We start from the raw sequence: 13,442 nt of genomic DNA, 5'->3' as shown, positions 1-13,442 counted from the left end.
TTTCCTGTGATGCAAAGCTGAATTTTCAGCATTATTACTCCAGTCTCCTGTGATCACATGATCCTTCAGAAATCATTCTAATATGCTGATTTGCTGCTTAAGAAACATTTCTGATTATTATCATCGCTGAAGACAGTTGTGCTGCTGATTCATATCTTTGTGGAAACCATGATAATTATTTTCCAGAAAAACTGAATAGTAGACTTTTGAATAGTAGTGAATGTGCAATCAAAACTGGGTAGCTCTCTAATAAAAGCCTTATTGTATTAAATAAAATAGAGGTGAATTAAACTTGATTGTATGTAGCTTTATGTGATTTATTACCCTTTTTCTCCAATAAAATGCTACCTGGGTTCTTAGAAACTCGAATAAACATTGTATCCTATCATTCTGGTGGTTTCTTCTATCTGATATTACCTGTAAAAAAAATATGAAAGCATTACTTTTGCCATATATGCACTGCATTAAAAACAATTTCAGGCACTGCTGCTATGCAGTCAAACTTTATTTGTTTTGAAGAATCAGATGAGACATAGTTAAACGCTTATAGACGCAGTTACAGCAATTTAGTCAAAGCAGGTAGCAAAGGATGAAAAACTTTTTTTGACATTTGGTTTGTCACCGGTTTTGATAACAGAATGTGAGATCTGAGCAACAACAACTCTTAATGAATTAACTTTGATGGAGATGGAAATGAGACAATTTCAATCGTTCTCTTCAGCGGCGCCAGAGATAGTGATGGTACGTTCTTGGGTGTCCCTTTCAAACATGTCCTCATCTGTCTCAACTGTTCTGCAACCAAAGTGAGATCGGAATTAGCATCCAGATGCATTTTATAATATAATAATAAAAAAAGAAGTATGAAGTTGTTTTGTAATGTTGTGTTGGAATGGTGTACTTGTACCTAATGAGGACGGTCTTTCTCTCGGTCATCTCCACAGCCTGCTCGTGAGTGAACTCCTCCACAGACTCCTGATGGTTGTGGTTGACTATTGTGCTGTTGGAGAGCATCTTCTCTGAGGCGGCTGAGCTCACCGCTCCACGGATCGCCCCAGAAACACTGCTGACCCTTCCTGCACTCACGCTCATGAGAGACAGTCCACTCACCATACTGGACAAGCGACTGTCTTCTCCCTCTATCAGCTTCCTGCAATACCACAGGCAAATCAAAAATGGGTTAGATATCGGTAGTTGCCAAGGATCTTAAACTATGTGTATATGGTAAACCATTTTTAATCATTATATTATGGAATCCCATTTCTGCCACAGAATAAAAAAGGGAATTGTGAGTATTTTTTATCACAATTGAAAACTTTTTTCACAATTTTGAGAGAAAAAAAAACTGAATCGTGAGATATAAACTTGCAGTTCTGAGAAAAAAAATTCACAAACTTGCAATTGCGAGAGAAAAGTCAGAATTGTGAGTTAAATAGTTTCAAGGCAACAAAAAAAAAAACATCCGAGATATTACCGCAATTACCTTACCGAAAAAAACTGAATTGTGAGATGTAAACTCAGAATTCAAATGTCAGGATTGCAAGATAAAGAACTCATAATTCAGTGAAACAAGTCAGAATTGTAAGATTAAAAAGTTGCAATTACCTTTTTATTTTTTAATTCCATGGTGAAAAAAACTAAACAGAATTGCGAGATTAAAACTCAGAATTGCAAGAAAAAAGTCACAATTCAGATTTGTCTTCTTAGAACTGAGAGTTTATATTTTGGAATTCTGAGATTATTTCTCAAAATTCTGTGTTTACATCTAAAAAAATATCTAAATTTTAAGATGCAATGTATCACTCATTCAAGGTGCTGTGGTGTGATGGCAGCACTGAAGTACCTGTATGTGGTGATTTCAATCTCCAGCGACATCTTAATGTTGAGCAGTTCCTGATATTCTCTCAGCAGCAGCCCAATCTTCCCTTTAATAGACTTCAGTTCCTCCTTTAAAGTCTCGATACGGATCTATGACACATGATTTTTTGAGATCTTCGAATCAAATTGAGTGTAACTCATTCATGAATGCTTGTATGATACAACGCAGTGAGGTTAGTTTCTGGGTGGTTGCTACAAAAAGGGCCCACCCTCGGTCTCAATGACATTCTGTTCTAGAAAATCTACTATTCATAAGTTTGCATATTTCCCTTTACTATAAAAGAGTAGTATTTTTGAATTTACAGTATTTAGAAAATGGTAGTCAAAGGGTAGCAAGTTACTGAAGTACACATATGATGGACACTTTACTATCCCATGAGTCCGCTGAAGAGGATTTGGTTTGTAGCCATTGTGACATGTTCTCTTTACATTGAAAGGGGTGTGGCTTTACCTGTAGTCCCTCCTCCTCTTTCTTGTGTCTCTCCTGTGCTTCCTGGATTTGGAGCAGCAGTGCTTCATTCCTGTTTTTAAGAGCGTCCAGCTCTCTCTGTTTATTCTGAATCTAAAAACACACATGCATTCAATTTATAAGGCAGTAGAGTTGGGTGCTTTTATTAAATGATGCACGGGACAGGATTTCCCACACCTCTCTCTTGTAAGCTGTGAGTTCCTCTCTGATGCTCCTCACTGTGTCCACATGCCGTGATGTAGCTTTGTTTAGATCTTGAAACTTTGCTTTATACCAAGCGTCCATCTCCTAGTAAACACCAGTCGGGAAAAACATGAGCATTTGAGTTCAGTGTAAGGGATAATGAGGTTTATATGCGGCCCGTCCTCATTACCTGCAGGTTTTGGGCAGCGATACTGTCATATTGAGCCTGGATCTGTTTGAGGGCGGATGCCAGATCGGGCAAAGAGAAGGCCACATCTACTTTAGCCACAGATCCATAAATCTGAGCCATCAACTCCTCGATTTCCTGACATAGAGAAATTTTTTTTCAATCAAGTTGTCAGAACAATTAATTCGATTGTAAATACATATCAATACAATGAAATACCCAGTGATTAACATTAAAATCACATAGCAATTTGAGAATATTCTTTGAGAACAGTAAAACTAAACTTTACAGTAGGCAGACTGTAAAAAAAAACGTTACGTTTTTAAGAATAATAAATGAATCTTGTATAACTTAAAAAATTAAGTTTGATAAGCTTGTAAAAAAATTATTTTGATAAGCTAAAGTAATTGAAAAAGATATGTTGCCGTGACTTGTCATGTCATTTTTTACAGTGGATATTATATTATATTATATTATATTATATTATATTATATTCAGAATTCAGAATTGCATGATGTAAACTCAGAATTGCATGAAAAAAAGTCACAATTCTTCTTATATATTATTATTTATAATAATATGATGACATTTATAATATTATAATATTAGATAATATTATATTTAAATGGCCTGGACCTTTTTGTGAATCCTCTGCAGGAACTCAAGCTCCACTTCCAGGTTTTCCAGTCGTTTTTCCAAGGCAATTCGGGCGGATGTGGCTGCGTCCACATCCTAGTAGACAAAGGGAGTTTGAGCACCAGTCATTAAGTAAAACTGATCGATGTTAACGTTTTTTGTGTATTAAGTTGAACCTTACCGGTCTGAAGGTTTCAATTTCAAGCTCTGCCTTTTTCCTGGCCTCCAAAGCCTCCTCGTATTTCACCTTCAGCATCTCCAGCTGACCTGCCATGGCATCCTTTGCTGCTACTGCCAGGTCCTACGAAAGCAAGGGTAGATACTTGCTAGAAATTAGTAAGTTATGGTCTAAATGTGTAAGTCAGTCGTGATTGGCCTGTGGTCATCCCTCACCCGCTGGACTTTCATCTGGTCAGCAATCCTCCTCAGCTCCCTCAGCTGGTCCTCATAGAGCAGTCGAAGTCCAGACGGCTTCACATGGTGGCTCTTGATGCCCTCAATTTCTGTCTCCAGCAGCTTGTTGCTCTGCTCCAGAGAGCGTACCTGGAACAAGACCACTCAAACTCACAGGCTGGTCTACAAAATGGGAAAGCAAAAGGAGAAGATGGAGAAGCATGCTTCAGAAGTGTCTTACCTTCTCAATATATACAGCCAGACGGTCATTGAGGGTGACCATCTCCTTTCTCTCACTGGTGCGTGTGCTGAGGAAAGCCTGGTTCTCAGCGGCTGCAGCGTCCAGATCCAGCGCACCCCCAGCTACCCCCAAACCCATGCCCAGACACAGCGTTCCCATACTCACGCTGCTGTAGAAGGTAAATAGTGTTTATTGTAAAAAATGTATATTTTTTTAAAGGTAATACAAAATACAAGCTATTTGACCAATTTAATTATCACATATATAATGCAATAAAATTATTATTATTAATGATATTATATATTATTGTTATAGCCATTACTGCCAGTGTTAGTTTAGTATAATTGATATAATATAATATTTTTGTTGATATTTTGAATTCGAATTTAATTGAACATTTTCTGTTTTGTGTATTGAGTCAAGGTTTTAGTAACTTTGTTGTGTTTTTGACATTTTCTAACTTTTTTTTGAAAAATAAGTCTGTATATTTTTATTGTAAGTTTTAGTTTTAAGTTTTTTTTTTTTATTTGTTGTTGTTGTTGTTGTTGTTTTAATACTTCAACTAAACAGAAATGAGAATTGTTACCCTGGAATCTAGCAGAATTTTTAAAATATTTTATTTCTTTTAAATGATTATATTATTTAGAGTAATTAAATTTTTTTTTATGCTTTTAGTTTTAGTTAACTGCAATATTATTATTATATTATTGCCAGAGTTATTTTAGTATCCTTGATATGCTTATATATATATATATATATATATATATATATATATATATATATATATATATATATATATATATATATATATATTTTTTTTTTTTTTTCTTCAATATTTTAAATTAGATTTAAAACAAGATTTTATTTTTACGTTCTATTTTCATTTTAATTTTAGTTCCGAGTTTTAGTAAAAAAAAAAAATGTCTGCATAGCTTATAGTTTTAGTTATTTTAGTACTTAGATCTAAAGTACACAAAAATAAAAAATTTCATAGCTGAAATAATGATATGATATGATATGATATGATAAGGCATACCTGGTCATGCGTGATTTGCGGGATCCGGAGCGCGCCCTGCGCCCCATAGTGCCACTGCGGGTGTAGCTGGCGGAGCGGTGGCGCGCGGCTCCACGGGTGGGCGAAGGGCTGGAGACCCGGACCTGAAGCGTGGAAGAGGTCAGGCCACCCTCAAAGTGACGGCGGTAAGAGGACAATCTTTCTGGACTGTGACTCATGGTGAAGCTGTAGTTCCTCGCACGTCTCCAAAGATGCTCCAGAAGCGTTGTGCCTGCGCTCATGGATGATGGAGCTTTATACCTGCTGTCCGGGCGAGGAATGTCGAACATCAGTCTGACACAGAGTCGAACCCTCCGCTCAACTATCTGATGGGCCAGTGCGAAGAGCTTTACCGCGATAAAAATAGACGAGTGAGCTTTCCTAATGAAGACGGCAAGCCTGATATAATGAAATTCTCTGCATCTGAAACTGTCTAAAAACTCCGAGACTGAAAATGCTGGTGACCTCATCAAGGAAGAGCATGCTGCTACTTTATTATGTTCTGGAAACAAACAAGCAAACAAACGCATAAAGAAAATTCCAATATAATTATTATATAGGGCTAAATAGCATAAAAGTGGCATGAAATATTATTTGTTACATTTAAATTGATATGATACATTTATATTTTATATATAATGATAACAGTACTATTATATTATATACAAAAATATTATATTATATTATATTATATTATATTATATTATATTATATTATATTATATTATATTATATTATATTATATTATATTATATTATATTATATTATATTATATTATATTATCCTTTATTTTACCAAGAATTATCCCACTGAGATATAAATCTCTTCTACCAGGGAGTGGCCAAAATAGCAGGAGGAAATTAGACAGACAAAAATAATCATCTAACATCATATTTAAAGACATTCACAAGTTCTTCCAGGTAGAACTCCAAAAGATTTCTACAAATATTTAGAGATGGATTTTTTTTCTAACATCCTAACACTCCGCATTTCATTCCACAGCTGAGGAAAAGGCTGTTTTTGCCAAACTCAGAGCGAACAGTCAAATGTGGTTTGTAAAATGTATTATATAATTAGAAGTATAATATGATAAAAGATTACAAATATAAGTTGGCAGTTTACCTAATAATATATTGGCAGTAAATAATAACATATGCATTTTTCTACTTTGGTTCAAGGATGACCAACCAACTATTTTGTACAAAGTACAAGTGATGGGAACGTGAAGATGTATTTGTTACAAATCATATTGCAGCATGCTATGTACTATCCTTCCTTAGCAAGGACAAGTTTGCATGCGTTTTTTTTTTGTTTTTTTTTTTTTGCTTCAAAAGGAAAGCACATCTTAATACGAAAAAAAGTTATGTTATGTAATGTTATGTAATGTTATGTTATGAAACTGCCCGGAACTCATGCTTAGATTTGCTTTCTTCCGGACCGTTTTCATGTGCACATTTAAATTACACGGAGTGTTTTTTATGTCGCGCTCATCGTCTGATTTAATCAGAGTATCGTTTTATTTTAACTCAATTTAAGATCACGTTAAGTTTATTTTCTACCTAAAAAATCTCAGGATGGCAGGGAACTTCTGGCAGAGCTCACATTAGTAAGTAGAGACCGGTTTTGTAAATAAAATCGAGGACATTAAAGGAATTTCTAGAGGTTTTGCTGCTTCGAAGCTGCAAGAGAAATAAAACCATACAAACTCATGGATTTGCCTAATTGTAACTAATGTCTTTTTTTTAAATCTTCGTTAATACCAAATAATATATACTAGAATGGATGTCTATTATTTTTTGGAATAGTTTAAATATCTGGATTATTAGTTTTAGCCGGCTGGCTAGTGGCTTTGAACTGAAGAAACCATAGAGAAATTAAATTTATGAAAAGAATAATAAATGTGTTATTCACGGCATTAGTTCATTCTTATCGTTTTAAGTGATTTTTACGTTTTTCAGTAAGTATCATTTTGTTTTGATGCTTGTATGAAGTTTGAAAATGAAGTGACATAAATTATGAGTATATTAAATATACAATGTAATGCCGCTGCGTTGATTTATAAGTTATTATTTTATGATTTCTGAATTTTAAGTGTCTGGTGTTTGTTCTTATCAGTCTGCAGTGGGTTCTGGACAAACAGGATCTGATGAAGGAGAGACAGAAAGATCTCAAGTTCCTCACCGAGGAGGAATATTGGAAGCTACAGATATTTTTTGCCAATGGTATGGAGATAAATTGTTTTTAAAATATGAACATGGGCCTGTTCTGAATTTATGCATATCTTCAGGTGTAATTCGGCTGCTTTGTATTTTATTCAAGATACATTTTTAAGGAAATGTTCATTCAAATTCTATAGCATTAAACCTTGTCTTTAAACACTTTAAATAGTTTAATTTGTCTTCTCGTGGCAGTGATTCAAGCTTTAGGGGAACACTTGAAACTCAGGCAGCAGGTCATCGCAACGGCAACAGTCTACTTTAAGCGTTTCTACGCCAGGTGAGCAGGTCCTTTTCTTGGTTACAGCCTTTACTTCCTCCGTAAAGATTGGTGCTCGACTTTAAGATTGATGGCCCTTGTGTTTTACAAATGAGGGTGCTACATTTATTCTCTGTGGCTTTTTTCGAGTACACTTGCATGAAAGTTAAAGAAAGCTCTTGGCTTGTTTTCAGGTACTCTCTGAAGAGCATAGACCCTGTGCTGATGGCCCCCACATGTGTGTTTCTGGCCTCTAAAGTAGAGGTAAACACTCTCAATATGGGAATTTCTGCTGAAAGATGCATCATTTTGATTTTTAATGTAATAAAAAAAATATTTCCTTAACAGGAATTTGGTGTTGTTTCGAACACACGCCTTATTTCAGCAGCAACGTCTGTGAGTAAGTAATTTATATTTCACAAACTCATCCGACAGCATCATATATTACTACAGAAATGCAATTTAACAGTATAAAGTACAGGGTTTCAACGGGTCTTAACAAGACTTAATTCACCCTTCCACAAATAAAGAACTTTAAAAGATTTTAAAATCATAAAGTCATGATAATAAATGTTGCATTCACTGGGAAAAAAAAGATTGTCTTCCTTAGTATTTTTATTTTTTAGTACAAATGTCTAAACATCCTTTAATCAAGATGCATTTATTTGAGATGCAAATCTAAAATTAAAAATAAAAAAAAATCACCAAATCTCTTCACTATCAGGAAGGTTTGGGAATACCAGATCATGTTTTCATACTAATATGGATTAAATACATCTTTCTCTGTTTGTAACAGTGAAAACAAGGTTCTCTTATGCCTTTCCAAAGGAGTTTCCCTTCAGAATGAACCACGTGAGTCAGACTTCTTTGCTTTGCTCCAGCAGAAAACTTCTAAAACACTGATCTGAAATGTAGGCGAGTTGTTCCAGATAGCCTTGCTGTTACAGTCCCAAACAAATCTGACAGCGTCACTAAAGATCTAGATAAAACAATCTGATTCATATGATGGAAACGCTGTCTGAGAGGCTGAGATTGTGTGTGTGATGATGCAGCCTTCTGTCACATCCTAAGGGTCACCAAGTTTCTGACACCCAATCAGGAGCGACATTCCTCACGCTTACGACACCTTCGTAGGAAAGTCTCGTTATGGTGAAAATGACTGTTGGTTGTGGCAGCCCGTGTCTCGGGCTGGTGATAAGTGTGGTATGATTACAAAGAGTTTTATTTGTTGGGGACACCACTGATCAGGGGTCTCAGAGGCCTGGTGGAACGTTTATGGATAATCGTAATGGGAAAAATGATCCACATGTTTTGCAGTGAACTCATGCTTCTCTCTTTGTGTCTAGATCTTGGAGTGTGAATTCTACTTACTGGAGCTCATGGTTGGTATTGATTCTTCTTCTTTGGGATGTTCAGGTGTTTGTTTTTGCCGTCTGTTCATGGGTGTTTGGTTTGGATTTGTTTCAGGACTGCTGTCTGATCGTGTATCACCCTTACAGACCATTACTGCAGTATGTGCAGGACATGGGGCAGGAGGACATGCTGCTGCCGCTGGCTTGGTGAGGAGCGTGGCTTCAGACGGCATGGAAAACAAGCAAGCACTGTTCATTTTGCCTTATAAGTGTGTTAGAAACGTCTAAGTGGGTGGTGAAGGAAATGTTGATTAGATAAGTTGCAGATACAAGCCTCTTGCTTTTGAATCTATGCCTCTCCTGAAAGCTCATCTTTCATTAAAAAATCTTGTTTGTAATGTAAGAGCAGGTGCGACTGTTTATAAAATTAATGTGTGAGGTGTCCGGTGTCATTTGCTTCCAGCAGTGTCATTTAAGTTTTTTTTTTTTTTTTTTTATATCTTTATTTTTTTTTTCAGTTTTAGTTCAGTTTTGGTTTTAATTAATAATAATAATAAAAAAACATTTATTACTTAAACTTATTTGAGTTAGTTACCAAAACGACATCTAATTTTTATTTACATTTTTAATCTAATATTAATATTTTATTTTAGCTTTATTTTAATTAGCAAAAATGTTTTTAATATTTTTTTTTACAAAAACTGTTATATTGCTTGAATTGTATTTCTTATAATATTTTACATTTATTATCATATATATATATATATATATATATATATATATAATAAATAAATTGGTTTGAAGTGCAAATAGTGTAACCATTTTCTGCAGGATTATTATAGTTATAGAAATAGTTGTAGAAATCAAAACTAAAATAACTGAAATAAACAAAAATGAACTGAAATATATATATATATATATATTCTATTTTGGCTAGATGCCATGGCATCATTTCTCCTTTTAATTTAGTTTAACTTAATAAATGAAAATAACTAAAACTGAATAAAAATTTATAAAAACTTTAGACAAACAAAAACTAATGAGAAAAATAACAGAATTACTAAAACTTTAAGATGAAAACCGCGAATATTAAAATTAAACTGATTCAAAATATTAATAAAAACTATGATATATCCCAATGATACTAAAATAATACTGGTTTACTACATTTCCTTTTTCTTAGTCATTTTCCTATAGCAGATAAAGAAGCGGAAGTCTTGCACATTCACAGAAGATAGCTTACTTCTGTCTCGCAAAATAAGCTGAATGAGTGAACTTGAATGTCCTGTGAATGTGTGCAGGAGGATAGTGAACGACACCTACAGGACAGACCTGTGTCTGCTTTATCCTCCATTTATGATAGCACTGGGTAAGAACAAACTGCCTATATTTAATCCAAATAACTGTATGAAGACATTGTCATGTCACATACCAGTGGGCGGAGTTACAGATTGTGTGTCCCTCCCCCTCCAGCCTGCCTGCATGTGGCCTGTGTGGTGCAGCAGAAAGATGCCAGGCAGTGGTTCGCTGAGCTGTCTGTTGACATGGACAAGGTAAGACACACTCGGCTGTAAAAATGAATGAATGTTTCTGCCTTGCTCTGTATATTAACATAGGAGCTTTCCTCCAAACAGATCCTGGAGATTATCAGGGTGATTCTGAAACTCTATGACCAGTGGAAGAACTTTGATGATAGGAAGGAAATGGCCGTTGTGCTCAACAAAGTGCCCAAACCCAAACCTCCTCCTAACAGGTACGACAGACTGCAGACCTCAGTTTTCACAATCACACAACACTGTATTTATCTATATGGAAATATTCTGGGAAGCTTTCACTAATGCAAAGAGAAACAATGAAAAGAGGCAGTGCATTTCAGTGCAAAATGTCTTTGCAACTCTTGAATTCTTGTAAATGTCATGGATAAAAGTACAATTACTGGATTATACTACAGTTATAGATAAAAAAAATTTTTTTTAGAGTTAATGTCACAGTTTTTGTTAGAATGCATGCTTTCACACTTGTGAATTTTTCACCGCATTTAACATGGTTGATGATACTGCCCAATGATATTTTAGTGTTGTTTATAAACTTTTATATTATTTATTCATATTTTGAATTAGTTTTCATGCTTATATTTTCAGTTTACATTTTACAAATTTTATGTGCTTTTGTGATTGATTGATTTATTTATTTTGACCGTGTCTATATAGCTTAATGGCAAGTTTTTAAAATGTACGTTTTTCATCCTGTATTTATTCATTTATATTATTTATTTTTATTTCATTGTTTTTGATAGTTAGAAAAAAATCCCTTTATTAAAGTCTGTTTTATGTTCAAATATTTTTTTAAGTTTTAGGTTTAAGTTTTTTTTTCTTTATTATTTCAGTACTCAAAATTATTTGAAACATTTTCAAAAAGTGGAAAAGCACTTTATTACAGCTCGTTTTAATTTTTATTACATTTTTAGTTTTAGTAACTTTAGTACTTATGCTTATTTTATTTTATTAGTTTTCAAGGCATTTCTAAATTTAGCTTAAGTTCAAGTTTTTCATCTATATTTTATTTCAGCTTTATTTCAATTACCAACATTTTTGGTAATTTTTTATAGTTTTAAGAAAAGTGGAAAAGACCTTTTTTATCTCCTCTCACTTCTGCGCCTGTATTTTCTTTTCTTACAACAGTGAGACTGACCAGAGCTCAAACGGGAGTCAAAACAGCTCGTACAGTCAGTCCTAGAGCGGCCTCTGCTGGAGGACCTGAGGTGGAGTGATACACAAACACAGCACATCCCGGCACATCTGAATGCTGCTTTTCACAAGCTCATTGTTTTATGACTGTGGGAAACACATTCCCGGCACAAATCCTCTTTTTCCTCTCTTCTGGGCTCTTCCAGCAATCAGAGCAGAGAGAATGATGCCACCTCTTTCCTTCCACCAATCAGAGCAGAGAGAATGATGCCACCTCCTTCCTTCCACCAATCAGAGCAGCCCATGTCCGAACTGCTCACCAATAGGAAATATGCTTTGATTTAGAGTTTTCTGGCAAGCCTAAGGCTGTTGTCTTGAATGTTACGGACACACACACAACACACACACACACACACAAACGCACCTCATTGGGTATTTGTTTGATTAAGAGGGGTGCTGTTTTCCCAGATCTTGTTAGTCGATGGTCCTGACTTCCTTGAAAAGTCCCATTAAGCTTCTTTTAGCGGATGCTCTTTGGGAACTAAGAAAACTTGATTATTTTCTGTCTGAGAGCGGCAAATAGAGAGTGTGTGTGTTTAATCGCAAATATATTTGTATGCGTGCCTCTCGTTGACCATATCACAGTTTGTATTCCTCAGGGAAACGGATCAGTCCTCTTTACAAAGTGGCTGTCTGTAAACTGATTGGCCACAGGGCTATGTGACGGCGATCTTTTGAACCCTCGTACTGTGTAATCAAATCCTGATTGGATATTTGACGCACATGTGGATGTGAGTTAAAATGCACAAGTGACACAGATAGTTGAGTCGATCACAGTATGCTTCAAACGGCATTGTAAATATGCTTTCCATTTATAGCCCTTGACATTGTTTTGTCTCATAAATTTACTGTATGATTATGCTATATGTGTACTTGACATAAAGCCAAATGACTTTTTTTTTTTGCTTTCATTTTGTTTGTTTTTAGATTTGTTGTCCATGGAGGACAAGCCAATATCTTCAGGGTTTTGGCCATGTAGATCTACGTCTTAGATGTGGTTATCAAGTCCCTCACTTCCTATCATTTGCATCTCCATCATTAGTTTGGTGGACATGAAGGACTTCAAATTATTTTACAGAACATACATGTTTGGGTGTGTTTTGAATGGAATTATTTTAATTTTAGTTGTGCTTTAGGAGTGTTGCCTCATCTTTATTGAGTGAACTTGCATAAATGTGGCCCTTCTCCGTGATGCATTGTACCCATTATTTGCCTGTATATATATTTGTCAATGTGAGAGCTCTGTAAGATGAGAGGGCTTGGAGTGTTCTCATTAATTTGTCTATAATGGAGCTCAGAAGCCTTATTGAATAAAGCTGCTGTTGAAACAAAAATTACAAATCTTTTTTTTTTTTTTGGCATGAAAAGTGTCCTGTGTTAAAATGATATTTAAAAATTATATATTAAATATATAATTTAATTATTTTCTATAATTATATAAAATATTTTTATATATTTATAAAGTTTTAAATTATATTAAATTAATTTATACTTTTATGTTATATTTTAAACTTAATTTTAATGGTGCATTGTGAATTATGTGAAATTTTCGATGTAGGGTGATTCAGGTAAATTGGGAAAAAAAAATTCTCTTTAAAATGACTGACAAAAATCTGCCAATTGTCATGAATTAACCTACTAAATTAACTAAAATCGTTTAAACTATAAGTATTTAATTTTATAATAATAATGTAAAAAACGTAAATGAAAAAAAAAACTGAATTCCAAATATAAATGTAAGCTACAGCAGATGTACGGTACATGATATGAAAATAACACTGATGTAAATAGAACATATTATTAATCCTTCGTTCTGTGAGGTTAGTTGCGA

At 34.5% G+C, this 13,442-nt stretch overlaps 2 protein-coding genes across 3 annotated transcripts; one reads left to right on the top strand and one right to left on the bottom strand.

Moving 5' to 3' along the window:
• Positions 1–689: 689 nt before the first annotated feature.
• LOC113095709 (desmin-like) lies at positions 690–5,384 on the bottom strand. 2 transcript variants are annotated; one of them, XM_026261056.1, is made up of 11 exons: positions 5,021–5,384; positions 3,985–4,153; positions 3,744–3,893; positions 3,532–3,651; positions 3,351–3,446; positions 2,718–2,852; positions 2,522–2,632; positions 2,327–2,437; positions 1,841–1,965; positions 905–1,147; positions 690–792 (listed from the first exon to the last, which is right to left on the bottom strand). In XM_026261056.1, exons 1-11 carry the CDS (start codon positions 5,326–5,328, stop codon positions 705–707), a joined length of 1,656 nt encoding a protein of 551 aa, XP_026116841.1. In that variant the 5' UTR covers positions 5,329–5,384; the 3' UTR covers positions 690–704. The 2 variants fall into 2 exon arrangements, with proteins under 2 accessions (XP_026116841.1, XP_026116842.1); XM_026261057.1 differs by having other exon boundaries at positions 712–787; positions 5,021–5,382.
• A 1,099-nt stretch (positions 5,385–6,483) lies between these two features.
• On the top strand, positions 6,484–12,945 carry LOC113095708 (cyclin-C-like). Its single transcript, XM_026261055.1, has 13 exons — positions 6,484–6,643; positions 7,153–7,259; positions 7,449–7,533; positions 7,707–7,776; positions 7,861–7,912; positions 8,309–8,364; positions 8,859–8,894; positions 8,980–9,071; positions 10,166–10,233; positions 10,338–10,417; positions 10,499–10,617; positions 11,546–11,625; positions 11,758–12,945. The coding sequence occupies exons 1-12, from the start codon at positions 6,612–6,614 to the stop codon at positions 11,598–11,600; spliced, it is 852 nt and encodes a 283-aa protein (XP_026116840.1). The 5' UTR covers positions 6,484–6,611; the 3' UTR covers positions 11,601–11,625; positions 11,758–12,945.
• Positions 12,946–13,442: the final 497 nt, after the last annotated feature.

The sequence above is a fragment of the Carassius auratus genome, unplaced genomic scaffold (assembly GCF_003368295.1).
Source record: "Carassius auratus strain Wakin unplaced genomic scaffold, ASM336829v1 scaf_tig00215768, whole genome shotgun sequence".
Taxonomy (NCBI): Eukaryota; Metazoa; Chordata; class Actinopteri; order Cypriniformes; family Cyprinidae; genus Carassius; species Carassius auratus.
The sequence above is the reverse complement of the archived record's forward strand: the minus strand, read 5'-3'. Positions and strand labels throughout refer to the sequence as shown.